At 43.2% G+C, this 13,647-nt stretch overlaps 1 protein-coding gene across 1 annotated transcript; it reads left to right on the forward strand.

Annotated features, from left to right (window-relative positions):
• On the forward strand, positions 1–9,518 carry WEE1 (WEE1 G2 checkpoint kinase). The gene is given in 16 exon segments (XM_058421019.1): positions 1–431; positions 433–562; positions 2,605–2,813; positions 3,303–3,369; positions 3,453–3,625; positions 4,498–4,619; positions 5,212–5,358; positions 5,750–5,845; positions 5,928–5,977; positions 5,979–6,026; positions 6,108–6,227; positions 6,230–6,280; positions 6,373–6,408; positions 6,411–6,452; positions 6,454–6,521; positions 8,980–9,518. Coding segments are annotated over 16 exon segments (1,941 nt in total). The 3' UTR covers positions 9,131–9,518.
• The last annotated feature ends 4,129 nt before the right edge of the window (positions 9,519–13,647 follow it).

Genomic DNA, 13,647 nt, shown 5'->3' on the forward strand with positions numbered 1-13,647 from the left:
ATGAGCTTCCTCAGCCTGCAGCGGGCGGCGCCGCCGCGGCGCGTCTCGGCCCGGCGGGCGGCGGCCCCGATCCGGCAGAAGCTGCTGTTCCTGAGCGGCCACAGCGACTGTGAAGAGGAGGAGGAAGAGGAGGAGGAGGAAGGCTGCGGTAACAACAGCGCCAACAGCACCGGCGAGGACTCGGCGTTCCAGGAGGCGGACTCGCCGCTCTCGGCCGCGCGCACTCCGGCGCGGAGCGACCCGCCCCTGCTGGAGGAGGAGGAGGAGGAGATGGAGCCGGCGGCGGCGCCGCTGCCCGACGAGGGGGACTCGTGGGAGGAGGAGGGCTTCGGCTCCTCGCCGGTCAAGTCGCCCGGAGCCTACTTCCTGCTCGACTCGCCCTCGCCGCTGGCCCCGCACAAGGGCCGGCGCTGCTGCGAACGCTCCCCCCCCGCCGGCGGCCGGCGGGTACCGGAGGTCGCGGGGCGAGGAGCCCGGCTCGCCGCTGCCCGACTACCCAGGCACGCCGCCGCACAAGACCCTGCGCAAGCTGCGCCTGTTCGACACGCCGCACACGCCCAAGGTGAGCCCGGGGCGGGGTCGGGCCCGGCGGGTCCGTTATGTAACGGCGGGGGCGCCGCTCGGGACCGCGCCGGGGGCTCCGGCCAGGGCGGGGCCGGGCGGCGCCGCCTCCCGACGGGACGCGGGGTAAGCCGCTTACGTATCGGTCGTATATAAACAAAAAGCTTTTCTGAGTTCGGCAGTGTTTTGTGGAAAGTGTATTTGAAAAGCGCGAGCGTAGAGTATTAAAAGTAGTAAAGTGCGTGCGTGAGTGTCAAGTGGGCGTTGGTAGGGGTGTAGCCAAAAAGTTAAATCTCGACTTGGGGTGTGATCCTGCGTGTCTCTCGCTAAGCTGGCGCGTCCTAGGAGGAATTTCTTCAAAGGAAGGGTGATTAGACATCGGAATGGAGTGCCCTGGGAGGTGATGGAGTCACCGTCTGGCGGTGTTTGAGGAAAGACTGGACCTGGCGCTGGGTGCCGTGGTCTGGGTGACACGGCGGTGTTGGGTCATAGGCTGGGCTCGGAGATCTCAGAGGGCTTCTCCAGCCTGATGGAGTCTGTGATCCTGTCCTGTTGGAGTGCTGCTGTCGTGGTGCCGTGTGCCAGCGCTGGTTCAGCGTCTGCGCTCCTGCATAAAACGTGAAAGGCTGTTTGAGCAGTCGATGCTGTTAAACTGATAGAGTCCAAAGTTTAGAGGGGGAGATGGGGCAGCTCTTAACTCTGTCAATAATAGACTTTTGGAAGGCATTTCAACTTTTGAACTCGACGCTGTGTAAAATCCCGTATAGTGAATTGAAATCTAGGGGTAATTGGCTTCCTTTCTTCATTACTTTTTATATAGCCCTTTAGAAGTAATCCTGGGATAATCCCCGGGGATAATCTCCCAGGGGTCTATAGACTGTAGATAGAAAACAACTGATTTAAGGTGCGAGGAAGGCATCCTTCTTAATTGGTTTTTTACAGCTTCCATCTCCAGTGAGGTTTCACTGGTAAAAATCAGTGGTACAAGTTTGAAAAAGGTAAAATCGGTGATGATTTTACACCTTGTCAGGAGCAGATGGCTTAAGAGGTGCAAAAGTTTTGTGAAATGTGATACTAAAAAACAAGCTCTTAACGCACCAGTTCAGTGGGATTCTTAAATTAGGTGCCCAGATTCTAAATAGTTTATCTTTGGAAGAATCAGTTGGTTCAGGTATCCAGTAGAAGTACAGAAATGTGTCTTGAGAAGCACAGGTCTTCATCTAATGCAGATTTGAGGATTGCAGTTGGGATTCCCATGTACTGAGTGTTCTTCCCTACGGTGGTTTCGTCTTTAGTCCTGTCAAATCTTTATTTTGTTGTTAGGATAAGGTGATGCTCCTGCTTGTGATCCAGTCATCGGCATCCTCACCAGGATGAAGGAGACTCAGGTGCAGACTTTTCAGTGTAACTGGGAGAGGTTTCATCATGCGCCTGGAAAATGCCCGTTCTGGCAAATTACCACCCAGAATATCAATTTTGGATATTTAACTGACAGGGCAGCCATGCTGTCAATTCTTGAACCATTTCTTGTAGGCTCAGGAAAATGCACCGGTGCATCAATATTAAACGTTGCATTTGCTAATTTTTTAAGATTGTCATCTAAATTTGTAGAAACCAAAGATCATTTCGTGTCTGATCTAGCTTCCACATCACACGTGTGAAAATCATGGTGATACAGTACAGGATTGTCCTCGAGTTTCATCTGTGTTCGTTTAATAGACAAAGATTTGTCCAAGAGGTTTAGGTGATGAAATGATTAAAGATTGAAAAAGATTACTCTCATCATCATATTTCCTATCTTTTAGAAATAATTTACATGCTTGTTTGCTTGAACTGTTTCTGTGTAGAGTACAAAGCATAATAGTTTCTTAGAAATTATTTTTGATGGAAATGCAGGTATTTAAACAACTGATGCTAACTTTAATTAGAAAATATTGTAGTGATGGCTTCAGGCATGACCTGACTGTTTAATTTCTAAGGCAATATCAAGGCTATAAATGGCTGTAAATGTTTTGGGTTTGTTTGTTTGTTTTTTAAATGCAGAGTTTGCTTTCTAAAGCACAAGGTTTAGGCTCCAGCTCAGTCAAACTTCGAGGGGGCTCGCTGTTCATGAATGTTGGGAAATCAGAGAAGCAAGGAGAAGATTTTAGACAAACACCTCATGTGAACATCAATCCCTTCACTCCCGATTCCATGTTCCTTCACAACTCTGAAGGCAAATGTCGCAGGAGGAAGAGGATACACTGGAATGAGTGAGTGACTTGTAGCTTCCTTTGTTAAGTTTGTATTTAGAATTACTTTTCACTGCAAAAATGTTATTACAAATTGCTTCTAAGAAAGTATTTTTGCTTGCAGATTGCTAGCAACGTATAATAGAGCTCCTAAAGTATGTGCTTCAAGACGCCTGATAGAATGAAATGATCATTTAGCACTAAATCTTTTGAGTGCTGTACAGAGAGGATAAACTTAAGTGTCCTTGTCTTTTCCCCTCATGGAATGGGCCATGCACAGTCTTTTCTTGAGAAAAAAATTGCATTTACTACAAGTGTGGAACATGAAGAAAAAAATGACAAAGATATTAGCATGACAGTTTTATGTGTTTGTGTTTACAGATGTCTAGTGTTCAGTTAGTTAACTAAAATTAGATAGAATAGGAGAATTAGATTTCGGAAAAATTCAACAGCTTCTGGGCTTCAGTTTTAAGCTTACTTAAACCATGTTATTTCTGGTGTGAATTTCAGCCCTTGTGGAGAGGACGCGGAACCGAGTGATGGAGAGCCTGAAGAGGAAACCATGAGACCTGCTAAGGTACTTAATCTTTAAACCTTGATACTAATTTTGGCTGTTGGTGTATCTGCAGATCTAAATATTTTCCTTGGAAATCTTTGCAGAGGATAACAATAACAGAAAGTAACATGAAGTCACGGTATGCAACTGAATTCCATGAATTGGAGAAGATTGGATCCGGTGAATTTGGCTCTGTGTTTAAGTGTGTGAAGAGGCTGGATGGCTGCATCTATGCAATAAAACGATCCAAGAAACCCTTGGCTGGCTCAGTGGACGAGTGAGTACTTCCTGCTCTTAAAACTGAAAAGTTTTCTCTTGGTGTTTCTTCTTCACATGGGTTTTGTGTTGGTGTCCAGAGAAGGCATTTAAGAGGAAAGTATAAAACAAACATGATTAAATGTAAAATAGATACAATTTTGAAGCCACTTTTTCTTCCTCACCCACTCCCTAGGTACTGTGCAGTACTGGGGAGAAAAGGCTGATTTGCCTCTCTCCTGGCAGATGTTTGTCCCAGTGTTCTGCGTGGAAACAGATTTTTCTCAAAGTGAAAATAATGCTTCCTTGCAAAGCTGATTCTTTAAGAGATAAAAAGAATGCGCTATCCCTAACTGAGTCCTCATCCTTGTCAGCTTAAGTTACATGCAGATGAGTTAAGTCAGGTTGGGGGTATTTTTTGGCATTTGTGAATAAGCCTGTGATTCAGGACTTTGCCCCGCACTTCGGTAGTATGGGGAGTAAGTTGTTCAAATAGTTACAATATAAAACCCCACAAGTCTGAGCTGCACAAAACTGCATACCAGACTTACAATTTAGGGAATGTTGAGTTCAGTCAACATTGACTTTTGAGCACTTTTATTTTTTTCCCCTAAAACTTCAGTCATGCATCTCAAAGTTTGCTATTGCTGCTGGTTGGTAAGTATGTAATGGAAGTGGGGCTCCCACACTGAACTCTGTTTTTTGGATCTTCCGTATATTAAGTCTTTTAATATAATGTAAATTATTTTAGCTGTTTGGACTTAATTACAAATCCAGCTTAGGGTGCCACAGAATTGAATAGGAAGATTTTAATTAGAAATACTTACTGTAATAACAAATTGTACTAATATTACCTCACAGTACTCACATGCTGTTGTTTTTTGTGACTAACAGGCAGAATGCTTTAAGAGAAGTCTATGCACATGCAGTTCTGGGACAGCATTCTCATGTAGTGAGGTACTACTCTGCATGGGCAGAGGATGATCACATGCTTATACAGAATGAATATTGTAATGGTAAGTAAAGATGACGTGTAAGTATCTACAAGCTCTTAACACTGGTTAGGAATTGAATACCCTACTCGTAGCTCATTCTTTCTTCTCTCAATTGACTGATACTCCTTTCTGGAAAAGGCATATCAGATGGATGAAGCAAAAACTGTATGAAGTTGCAGACCAGGTCATGCATGTTCAAGCGTACTGGAAGTACCGTTAGGTGTTCGTGAGCAGCAGAACTCTTCTTTCTTCTGTACAGTAGTACAAGCTGGAACAGAGAAAAGTGCTAGAGTTTCCATTAAAAAGGGAGATTAAACCTGATTTATGAAGCATTCTGCTATTATTGATGCCCTGACGGAGATTTGAAAGAGAGAGAGAGAGCCCTGTCCCTTGTGTTGATATCCTGTTAGTTTGTGTGACAACTACGGGAGAAAAGAATTCTATTATATTGTTACATGGCTAAAAAGAGGATGTGGCACTATATTTACACTTACCGTATATTGCCATCAAGTTCTTTGTGATATATTCACTTAATTTTGGGAGCTGGTTGTTGTTACTTTGTCAGCTGTTTGATGTGAAAAAAACCCCTTGTTTTTTTTTAATGTTGTTTCAGGTGGCAGTTTAGCAGATGCCATAAGTGAAAATTACAGGAATATGCGTTACTTTACTGAACCAGAACTGAAGGACCTGCTGCTTCAAGTGGCTCGAGGTTTAAAGTACATTCATTCAATGTCCCTGGTACACATGGATATCAAACCTAGTAAGTTTGTAACAGCTTTACTCTCTATTGACAACTTGCTCAGTTCATTTAATCTGCTGTCGAAAAATGAACAGTTAGCCACACCTTACTAACTGTAAATTCTTCCCTGAAGTTCTGAATAGGAACACAAAGCTGTCAGTTATAAAATTGGCCAGCAGACCTAAACTGTTGAGTTTATCTTTGGTCCTTTTTGTGTAATTGACTGTACTTGCGTAACATTTGGCTGCCTTCCCAGCAGAGGGGCCACAGCGAGTCAGTTATAGCTTCTCACCCTTTGAACAGGGTATATATACAAATAAAACTTCTGTGTGGCTAAAGCAAACTGTAGTGAAACTAGGTCAAGTAGAAATTGTACAGAAATGTTTCTTTTAACAATTCTGCTCTTTTTCAGGTAACATTTTCATATCTAGAACATCAGTCCCAAGTATAACTCTAGAGGAAGGTGATGATGATGACTGGTCATCTGATAGAGTCATATTTAAAATAGGTGAGAAGCAGGACACTTGTGTGCAGAAGAATTTGCATCATCTCATTACCTTCTGAAAGTAACTCTCCTCTTCTCCTTGCAGGTGACCTGGGCCATGTAACTCGAGTCTCTAGTCCTCAAGTGGAAGAAGGTTGATAGCCGTTTCCTTGCAAATGAAGTCTTACAAGAGGGTAACTGTTCTGTTTGTGGAAAACAGTGATATAGGCCTGCATGCTGTTTCCTTCAGGAAAAAAATGGTGATTTTTTTTTTTCCCTCTTCAAGAACTACACTCACTTGCCAAAAGCGGATATTTTTGCTCTCGCTCTGACCGTTGTCTGTGCTGCTGGGGCTGCACCACTTCCAACTAATGGGGACCAGTGGCATGAAATTCGGCAAGGGAAACCTGCCCAGACTACCACAAAAGTGCTTCTCAAGAATTACTAGACTTAATAAAAGTAAGAACATCCTGTACTAGTGACTTGCTGGTAAGTGTAATTTATTGTCATGCTGGCCTAACAGGGATGCCTTGTTTTCTTTCTTTCCCAAGGTTATGATTAATCCTGATCCTGAGAAAAGGCCTTCGCAGCGGTGGCACTGGTGAAGCATTCAAGTGCTCTCTCTGCTGCAAAAAAAGAGTGCGGAGCAGCTCCGGATAGAGCTGAATGCTGAAAAATTCAAGAACTCGCTCTTGCAGAAGTAAGTAGGTCTTGGGGATCCTTTGGCAGGGCTTCATTTCTAACAGGTTCTCACCTGCGAGCAAAGTGATGATAAAACAGAAGTGCCCTTGTTTGCAGGTGAGATCCACAAATCTGTATGCATGTGCATACTGAGAGTACAAGTGGGTCATGGAACTTTAAAAGGAGTTTTCTCCACAGAAAGACCTGCTTGAACGCTCTAAGGGAATCTCAACAGCACTATTAGTATTCAAGGCGTGCAAAACATTATGGTTTTAAAGAAGTGTTGCAGGACAGTGCACACTTCTGTGATAGGTATGGCCTAGCTTACATCTGTATGATTTGAGTCTGTGTTTTCCTAGGTCATTTGTACATTGAAGTGTCAGAAAACTTAAGTGACCTGTTTTGAACTCTATATTAAATGGCACATCAGGAACGTTATTGGGACTAATTTGACCTGTACACAGCAGTGTTATTTGGGTCACCAGAGAATCATTTGTGTCCAGAGGGCATCCTGTCCTACCCCTTGCTCAAACACTCACTCTGAATTAAGCTTTGAAGAGAGATTCCCTTTGGGAAAGTTTGATTTCTGCTTAAGCTTCAGGGAAAGAGTTAGTAAATTAATAGCAGCAGCCATCTGACGCTTTCACTACGGTTACCTTTGTATGTTACACATAATAGGCAGGCTTTTATGAGGGAATATAGAACACTAACTTTTGAGTGGTATGTCTTGAAGGTGTTAATTTCATATTGGGGTTCACTCCATTGTTATCTACTTGCCCTGCCATTGCTAGTCTGACCACCGCCAGATGTACTAGATGAGCTGGTTATCTTTATAATATTATGAATTACATTGAAAGAATAATCAGACAATTTGTGCAGGGTGCTAAAGGGCAGATTTGCTGAGGTAAGTTGCTTGCTTGTATGAAGACAGCATGTTTTTGCATCACTTGTAAGAAAAAACTAGCAAAGCTAGTGTTTTGTGAAGGCTCCTTCTGGGCTGGCAACGAGGATAGACCCTTGTAAATCCAAGAATGATTTTAAAAGAACACTTTGCCACAGTAGTTTTTAATGTTGTGTGGCATAGTGCTCCATAACGTACTTCCACTAGTTTAGGGGGAGAGGATTTTTTTGGTTTGGGTTTAGTTTTTCTTAAATTTCTGCATTTGAACCATTTAAAATACCACTTTTGTGTGTAAGTCATCTTAAGTGAAAAGAATCCTGTTAAGGCAACTCAGCTTTTCCACTGTGTTGTCCTCTTCAGAGGAAGGAAGAATTCAAGATTTCTAGGCAAGAACTCAAGACTTCTAGTGAAGAGTGGAAGGATATTGTAAGACTTAATTTCCTGGTAATGGTGTGGTGGTTGGGCGAGCACACGTGTATTTGTGACTGATGTTCACAAGGAAGAGGACTGAAAATTGGCTGCATTCTCTTTCATTGAACTTGGCATAGTGATAAGGTGGGGGTGATTAGATGGGGCACAGGTGTTACTGAATAATACTTTGGCTTACAAGAATGGGAATTGCTTATTAAACTAAAACATGTAGCTTAAAACTGAATACACCTACATCAATATGCAGCAAGCTTGTAAAATTTGATTTTGCTTGGTATCTAGATGGGAAGTGAGATTACAAGTACTAGCTCTTATAGTAGAGAAAGTTTTTTAATGGATAGTTTGAGATGGTGGAAGGAAGAGAGTATGGGGGAAGGCTGAGACTTAGCCATATGTCAGTATTTGAAGAAAGGAGAAATGCAGTCCGCGGGGAAGACTTTTTTATAAAGATAGCTGTGCTCTTTGGACTGTTTTATAGCTTTATCCTGAGTTTGATTTAACTTCGTCCTCAGTCCGGGTATTGGTAATTCTCTGAAACAGAGCAGTTGGCAGAATGTTGCACAGGGGCAATGGCCTGTGCTGCCTTCAGTGACTGTCTTGCAGGCTCCCATTTTTGTTAGGCAAAAAACATGGTGGCGGTAATCAGCTTTTGATGTGGGTATGCAAAAGGGAAAGGGTGCTTCCTGAGTTGCCTGATGCCAGTTACCCACACCTGTGTTCATCTAAGTGTCTGAGTCTCCCACAGAAGATCAGGTGGGGCTGAATATGCTTCCTTTGGGCAAGCCTGAGTCATGAATTCTGACTTAATGCGTGGCTTGTGCTAGGAAGTAGAAGCACCATACTGCGTCCTAGTAATTGAAGTGTCGAGCTGCTTGTAACAGGCTGAATTTCAGAATCCTAGTTGTTTGAATTTTTAATTTCCTCCCCTTGCTTTTCAAAAGAAAGACCATCTAGACAAGTAATGAGCATCCCACCTCTGCCCTCTGTTTGGAAACAGGTGGATGCAAATCACAGTGCTCTCAGTATAACCTAAAATTGAGCTAAAGTCTTGAACTGTGACCTGCTGTAGCTGGTTTGCTCTCTCTTGCTGTGGTAAGCCTGTATCCTTGTGGGTGCTGCTGGGTGTGACAGTGTCCCTGTGTTGCAGAGAGCTGAAGAAGGCCCAGATGGCAAAGGCCGCGGCCGAGGAGCGAGCCCTGTTCACTGACAGAATGACCACAAGATCCACGACACAGAACCGACCATCCCGGCTCATCGGGAAGAAAATGAACCGCTCCTTGAGCCTCACCATATACTAACCATGGAGTCCAGAGGAGCGGCAGAGATGGCCACAGCTTCTCTGCCAGACCGGTGATACTGGTCTTGTCCTGTGATCGCTATCGCCTTAGCGTTTTACAGCTATTGCTTCTGGGTTTTTACTTCTACTCTGTGGCTGATTCCATATTAACCATTTGAGTGAATGGACTCGGTTACTCTCCTGTCTGTAGAGGGTCCTGGATGTTATTCCATAAGCCTTTCGGTTACACTGTTAAATGTTACATTGTCCCAGGGTTAACCACTATAGTGGTGTGCTGCTTTGTAGTGTTACAGCATTGTACTAAGAAGCAATATCCCTAATCTTTTAAGGAGGAGGGAGGCGGCCTTATTCTGATAGTTAATTTATTTTTTTTTACTTTTTTTTGCTTTTTTGGTGGGTTTTTGTTTTGTCTTTTTGTTTATTGTTTTATTTTTTTTTTTTGGAGCAGAGGGGGAATAAGTTTTGAAAGACAGGCTCTAAGGCCACCTACAGTCAATGTACCTGATGTCAGGTAGACTTGTGAATTTTATTTGTGTATTCAACTGGGAGCACTTTGTAGGCATTGCATAAACCACAGCTTAGGAACCTGTGGAATTAAGTGCCATGTGGAACTGCTGCTATTTTTAGTTCAATGTCCTTGCTGTAAACTGTAGCATTAAAACAATCATTATTGTGTTAATAGGCTTCTTGTTAAAGCAATTAAGTGAAACAAACGTAAAGCTGCATTTTGGTGAAGGCAGCATTTTTCTCAAAGCTAGTGCATTGTGAAAAAATGCACCAATTTAATATTTGGACTCTGTATTAGTGTAGTGCAATTGTTAATGTCTTTGCTATTAATGTTTTGTTCTCCTTTCAAATAAGGTTCTCTGAATGTTCATGTTTTCTTCAGTTGCCCATTCTTGAGGCTATTGTATGTTTGGGTTTTTTTATGTTGGAATACTTGTAAATAGTTGTTTAGTGCGTTCAGGTTGTTTTTCATTGTTGATGTACGTAAGTTTGATCATGCTTATAGTGTACTATACGGAAACTGTAGTCTGGAATGCCAACAGACACAGCTTAACTATTCAGTTTGAAGTTTCAAAATGTGGAACAGAATGTGGCCATGGAACTGATGCTGTTATTGCACCTAGGTTGACAGAAGAACTGTTGTGATTACTGGCTTGTCTCTTCATTCACTTTACTTCAAACAAGATTTCCCTTTTGTGCTTTGTTCTTAGTGTTGAATTTGAATATTAAAGTTAAAAGTTCTGTTTGTTTAATACTGTGTAACACTTATTTAACTTTGTAGTTGTGGAAATCAAATACTGAGTTGGGAATATAGCATGGCAAGTCCTGATGAGATCTTCCCACTCATGCTTAACGCTTGTGATTCTCTCTCATGAGAGTGGGACTGAGATAAGACACTTGCTGATAGCTAGGAGAGAAGGATCCTAGTCCAACTATTCGTGTCCATGGCAGTCTGTCTCTGCAGCCTCAGGAATGGTATTGCATTGGGAAAGATGAAACCCCTGGAAGAAGGGGAACCCGTGACTGATGGTGGAGGAATAGAAACTTGGTGAAGAAATAGCTGTGTATTAGGTAAGGGAAAAATGCAGGAAATGATGAGAATGGGAAGAGCGCTGCTGATTTGGAAGCCAGGAACAGTGGGAGGAGTGAGTTGGAATAGTTCAGGAACACAACAATGGTGTGTTCTGTGGCATGAAGGCGCGTGTAAAGAAGGGACAGTAAATAAAAGCTTAATAGATCAGTCTATTGTGGAAGCTTTTACCATGTATTAGAGCCACAGGTGACTCAGAAGCTGTGTCTGAGTTCTATGGACTCAAAATTCAGCTTTGCAATTAGCAGAAGATAACTAGGAATTCTCAGTTCTAGTCATATAACAGTGAAATTCAGAGTATTGGTTTAATGTATATGAATACTGATATTTTACTGATAACTGAATATGTAGTTATCAGTAAAAATGGATATGCTGGAATAGCTTTAGGCTTTCACTTTATAAGGTAGCCCTGTCTTGTTTGTGAGAGGATTTAAAATATATGGTTTTGTTGCAGTGTTTTAATGTTCATCTATATTAAGCAAGACCTTTAAGCATGCTTCTAAAGCCAGAAATCCCAGTTGGTGAGTGATAGGGGAACTTAAGCCTTTCTATCTCAACAGTGTAAAAAAACCAAAGTTATACCTATTAGAGTTCTCTGCTCCACCCATTTTCAGAGGCCTGAAAGTAGAAGGATTTCTGTGCAGACAAGCTGTGCTAGGGGCTTGGAGAGCTGTGCTCCTGGCTGGGTAAGGAATTGCCTGGATTGCTGGGCCCAGGGAGGTGGTAGATGGAGCTATATGCTGCTGGAGGCTGGTCACCAGTGGTGTTCCTCAGGGATTGGTGTGGGGCCCAGTGCTGTTTAATGTGTTTATCAGTGATCTGGGTGAGTGGGCCAAAGGCTTCTTGCAGATGACACCAGGAGTAATGATCTGTCGGAGGGCAGGAAGGCTCTGCAGAGGGAGCTGGATAGGCTGGATCAGTGGGCTGAGGACACAACCACAGGAGGTTCAACAAGGCCAAGTGCTCGATCCTTACCCGGCAACGCTACAGGCTGGAGGAGGAGCGGCTGGAAAACTGCCCAGTGGAAAAGGACCTGGAGCTGCCGCAACCCGGCGGAACGTGAGCCTGGCCCACGGCGTCCCGGCCTGGATCGGCGAGAGCCAGCCGGGCAGGGGCTGGCCCTGGGCACCGCTGGGGCCACGTCTGCGCCCAGCTCCGGGCCCCTCACCGCAAGACAGACATCGAGGGGCTGGAGAGAGTCCAGAGAGGGGCAGTGGAGCTGAGGAGGGGCTGGGGCACGAGTCCTGGGAGGAGCAGCTGAGGGAGCTGGGGCTGTTCAGCCTGGAGAAAAGGAGGATCAGGAGAGACTTTATCACTCTCCACAACTGCCTGAAGGGACATTATAGCCAAGTAGGGGTCAGCTTTTTTTCCCAAGTAACAAGAGATAGGACAAGAGGAAACAGCTTCAAGTTGTGCCAGGGGAGATTTAGATGGGATATTACGAATCACTTCTTCACGGAAACAGTTGTCAAGCATTGGAACAGGGTGGCCTGTGGTTATTTAAATATTTAAATAACCCTGGGGTTATTTAAAAGCTGTGTGGATGTGGCACTTAGGGACACGGTTGAGTGGTGGACTTGGCAGTGGTGGGTTAACAGCTGGATTCCATGATCTTAAGGGCATTTTCTAACCTAAAGAATTCTGTGGGTCTATTCTAGTGCTGGTCACAGGTTTTGTGTGCCGTCGAAGGGGTGCCCTGCTTAAACCATAGGACTGGAGTGACTATAGATGTTTTTACTTTTTCCTGTGTGCCAAGGACAGTATTTAAAAAGGCATTTCAGGGTTTTAAAGCAGTATATGGGAGCAGTAAGAATCACGAAATTTTATCTTGAGTTTTCATGAGCTTTTCTGATGCAGAGGGTGAGGAAGTAACAATGGCTAATGGGAAGGAGCAGAGAATTTGGGAAGTGTGTGTTGCTTCCCATGAATATTCACAGCATCCAGTGATTCATGATTCAGATGTTTACTGAGTAAGAAGTGGTATCTATTTTTACTGACATTGAAGGGGGTTTCTTTTTTTAATAGGAACAACCTTACAGTAATTTTAGTAGCTTACAAATTCTTGCAAAAATGAGAGTTGGGCCAGACTTGTCTGTAGTTGAGCAAGTTGCCTTTGCAGGTGGAAGAGGAAGATTCTCACCTCTCGCAAAAATAGAGAGTTGGATATTAGTTGAGATTCAGCGAAGCATGGTGTAGCAGGATGAGCTTCAGCACTTGAAGAGAAAAGCTTTTTCTGAATTTAAGAAGCAAGCATTAGAGTTGGGTGTCAAACATGTTCTTCAAAATTGCTACATTTAATGTTTAACCATATTTCTCCTTAATTCATCTAGCTTAAATTTCCAAAGCTTAACTTTTTTGATCAGACTACGTGACTTCATGAAGAAGTCAAAGTGAATGTAAAAATACTTCAAAGCAGGTATTTCATACTCCCTACTTCCACTAGACATTTGTCTACTCCTTTGTCTTCTCCATCTTCTAATGATGCATTACTGGACAACACTGCCTGCTTTGTCTTGCTCAGTCTTTCTGCACCTTCTGACCGAAAAGTGGGTGGTGTGATGGACTAAAGCTCCTACAGACTCAGTTTCCTGTAAAGACACGACACTATTTAACACTGCAAAATGAATTTCAAGTATCAAGGACTGTATCACTGCTGGATAATTCATCTTGCAATTCAAACCTTTCTATTATCTGTTGAAATACTGATGGGTTTGCAGGCTAAACCATTGAATTGAATCATAAGTGGTATACCTCAAAAATATTGAATGACATCTAGTGTTCAAATACTACATGAAATTCTGGTTTTGCCATTACTGTCAAAATACAATCGGAGGTAATTTTTGTATGGTTTTTTGCTTTGTTTTTGGTAAGGTATCCCCACACAGCAGTTGTCTAGGGTTTTTATTGGGTTTTTTATTATA

This window comes from Hirundo rustica, chromosome 6, assembly GCF_015227805.2.
Source record: "Hirundo rustica isolate bHirRus1 chromosome 6, bHirRus1.pri.v3, whole genome shotgun sequence".
Classification (NCBI taxonomy): Eukaryota; Metazoa; Chordata; class Aves; order Passeriformes; family Hirundinidae; genus Hirundo; species Hirundo rustica.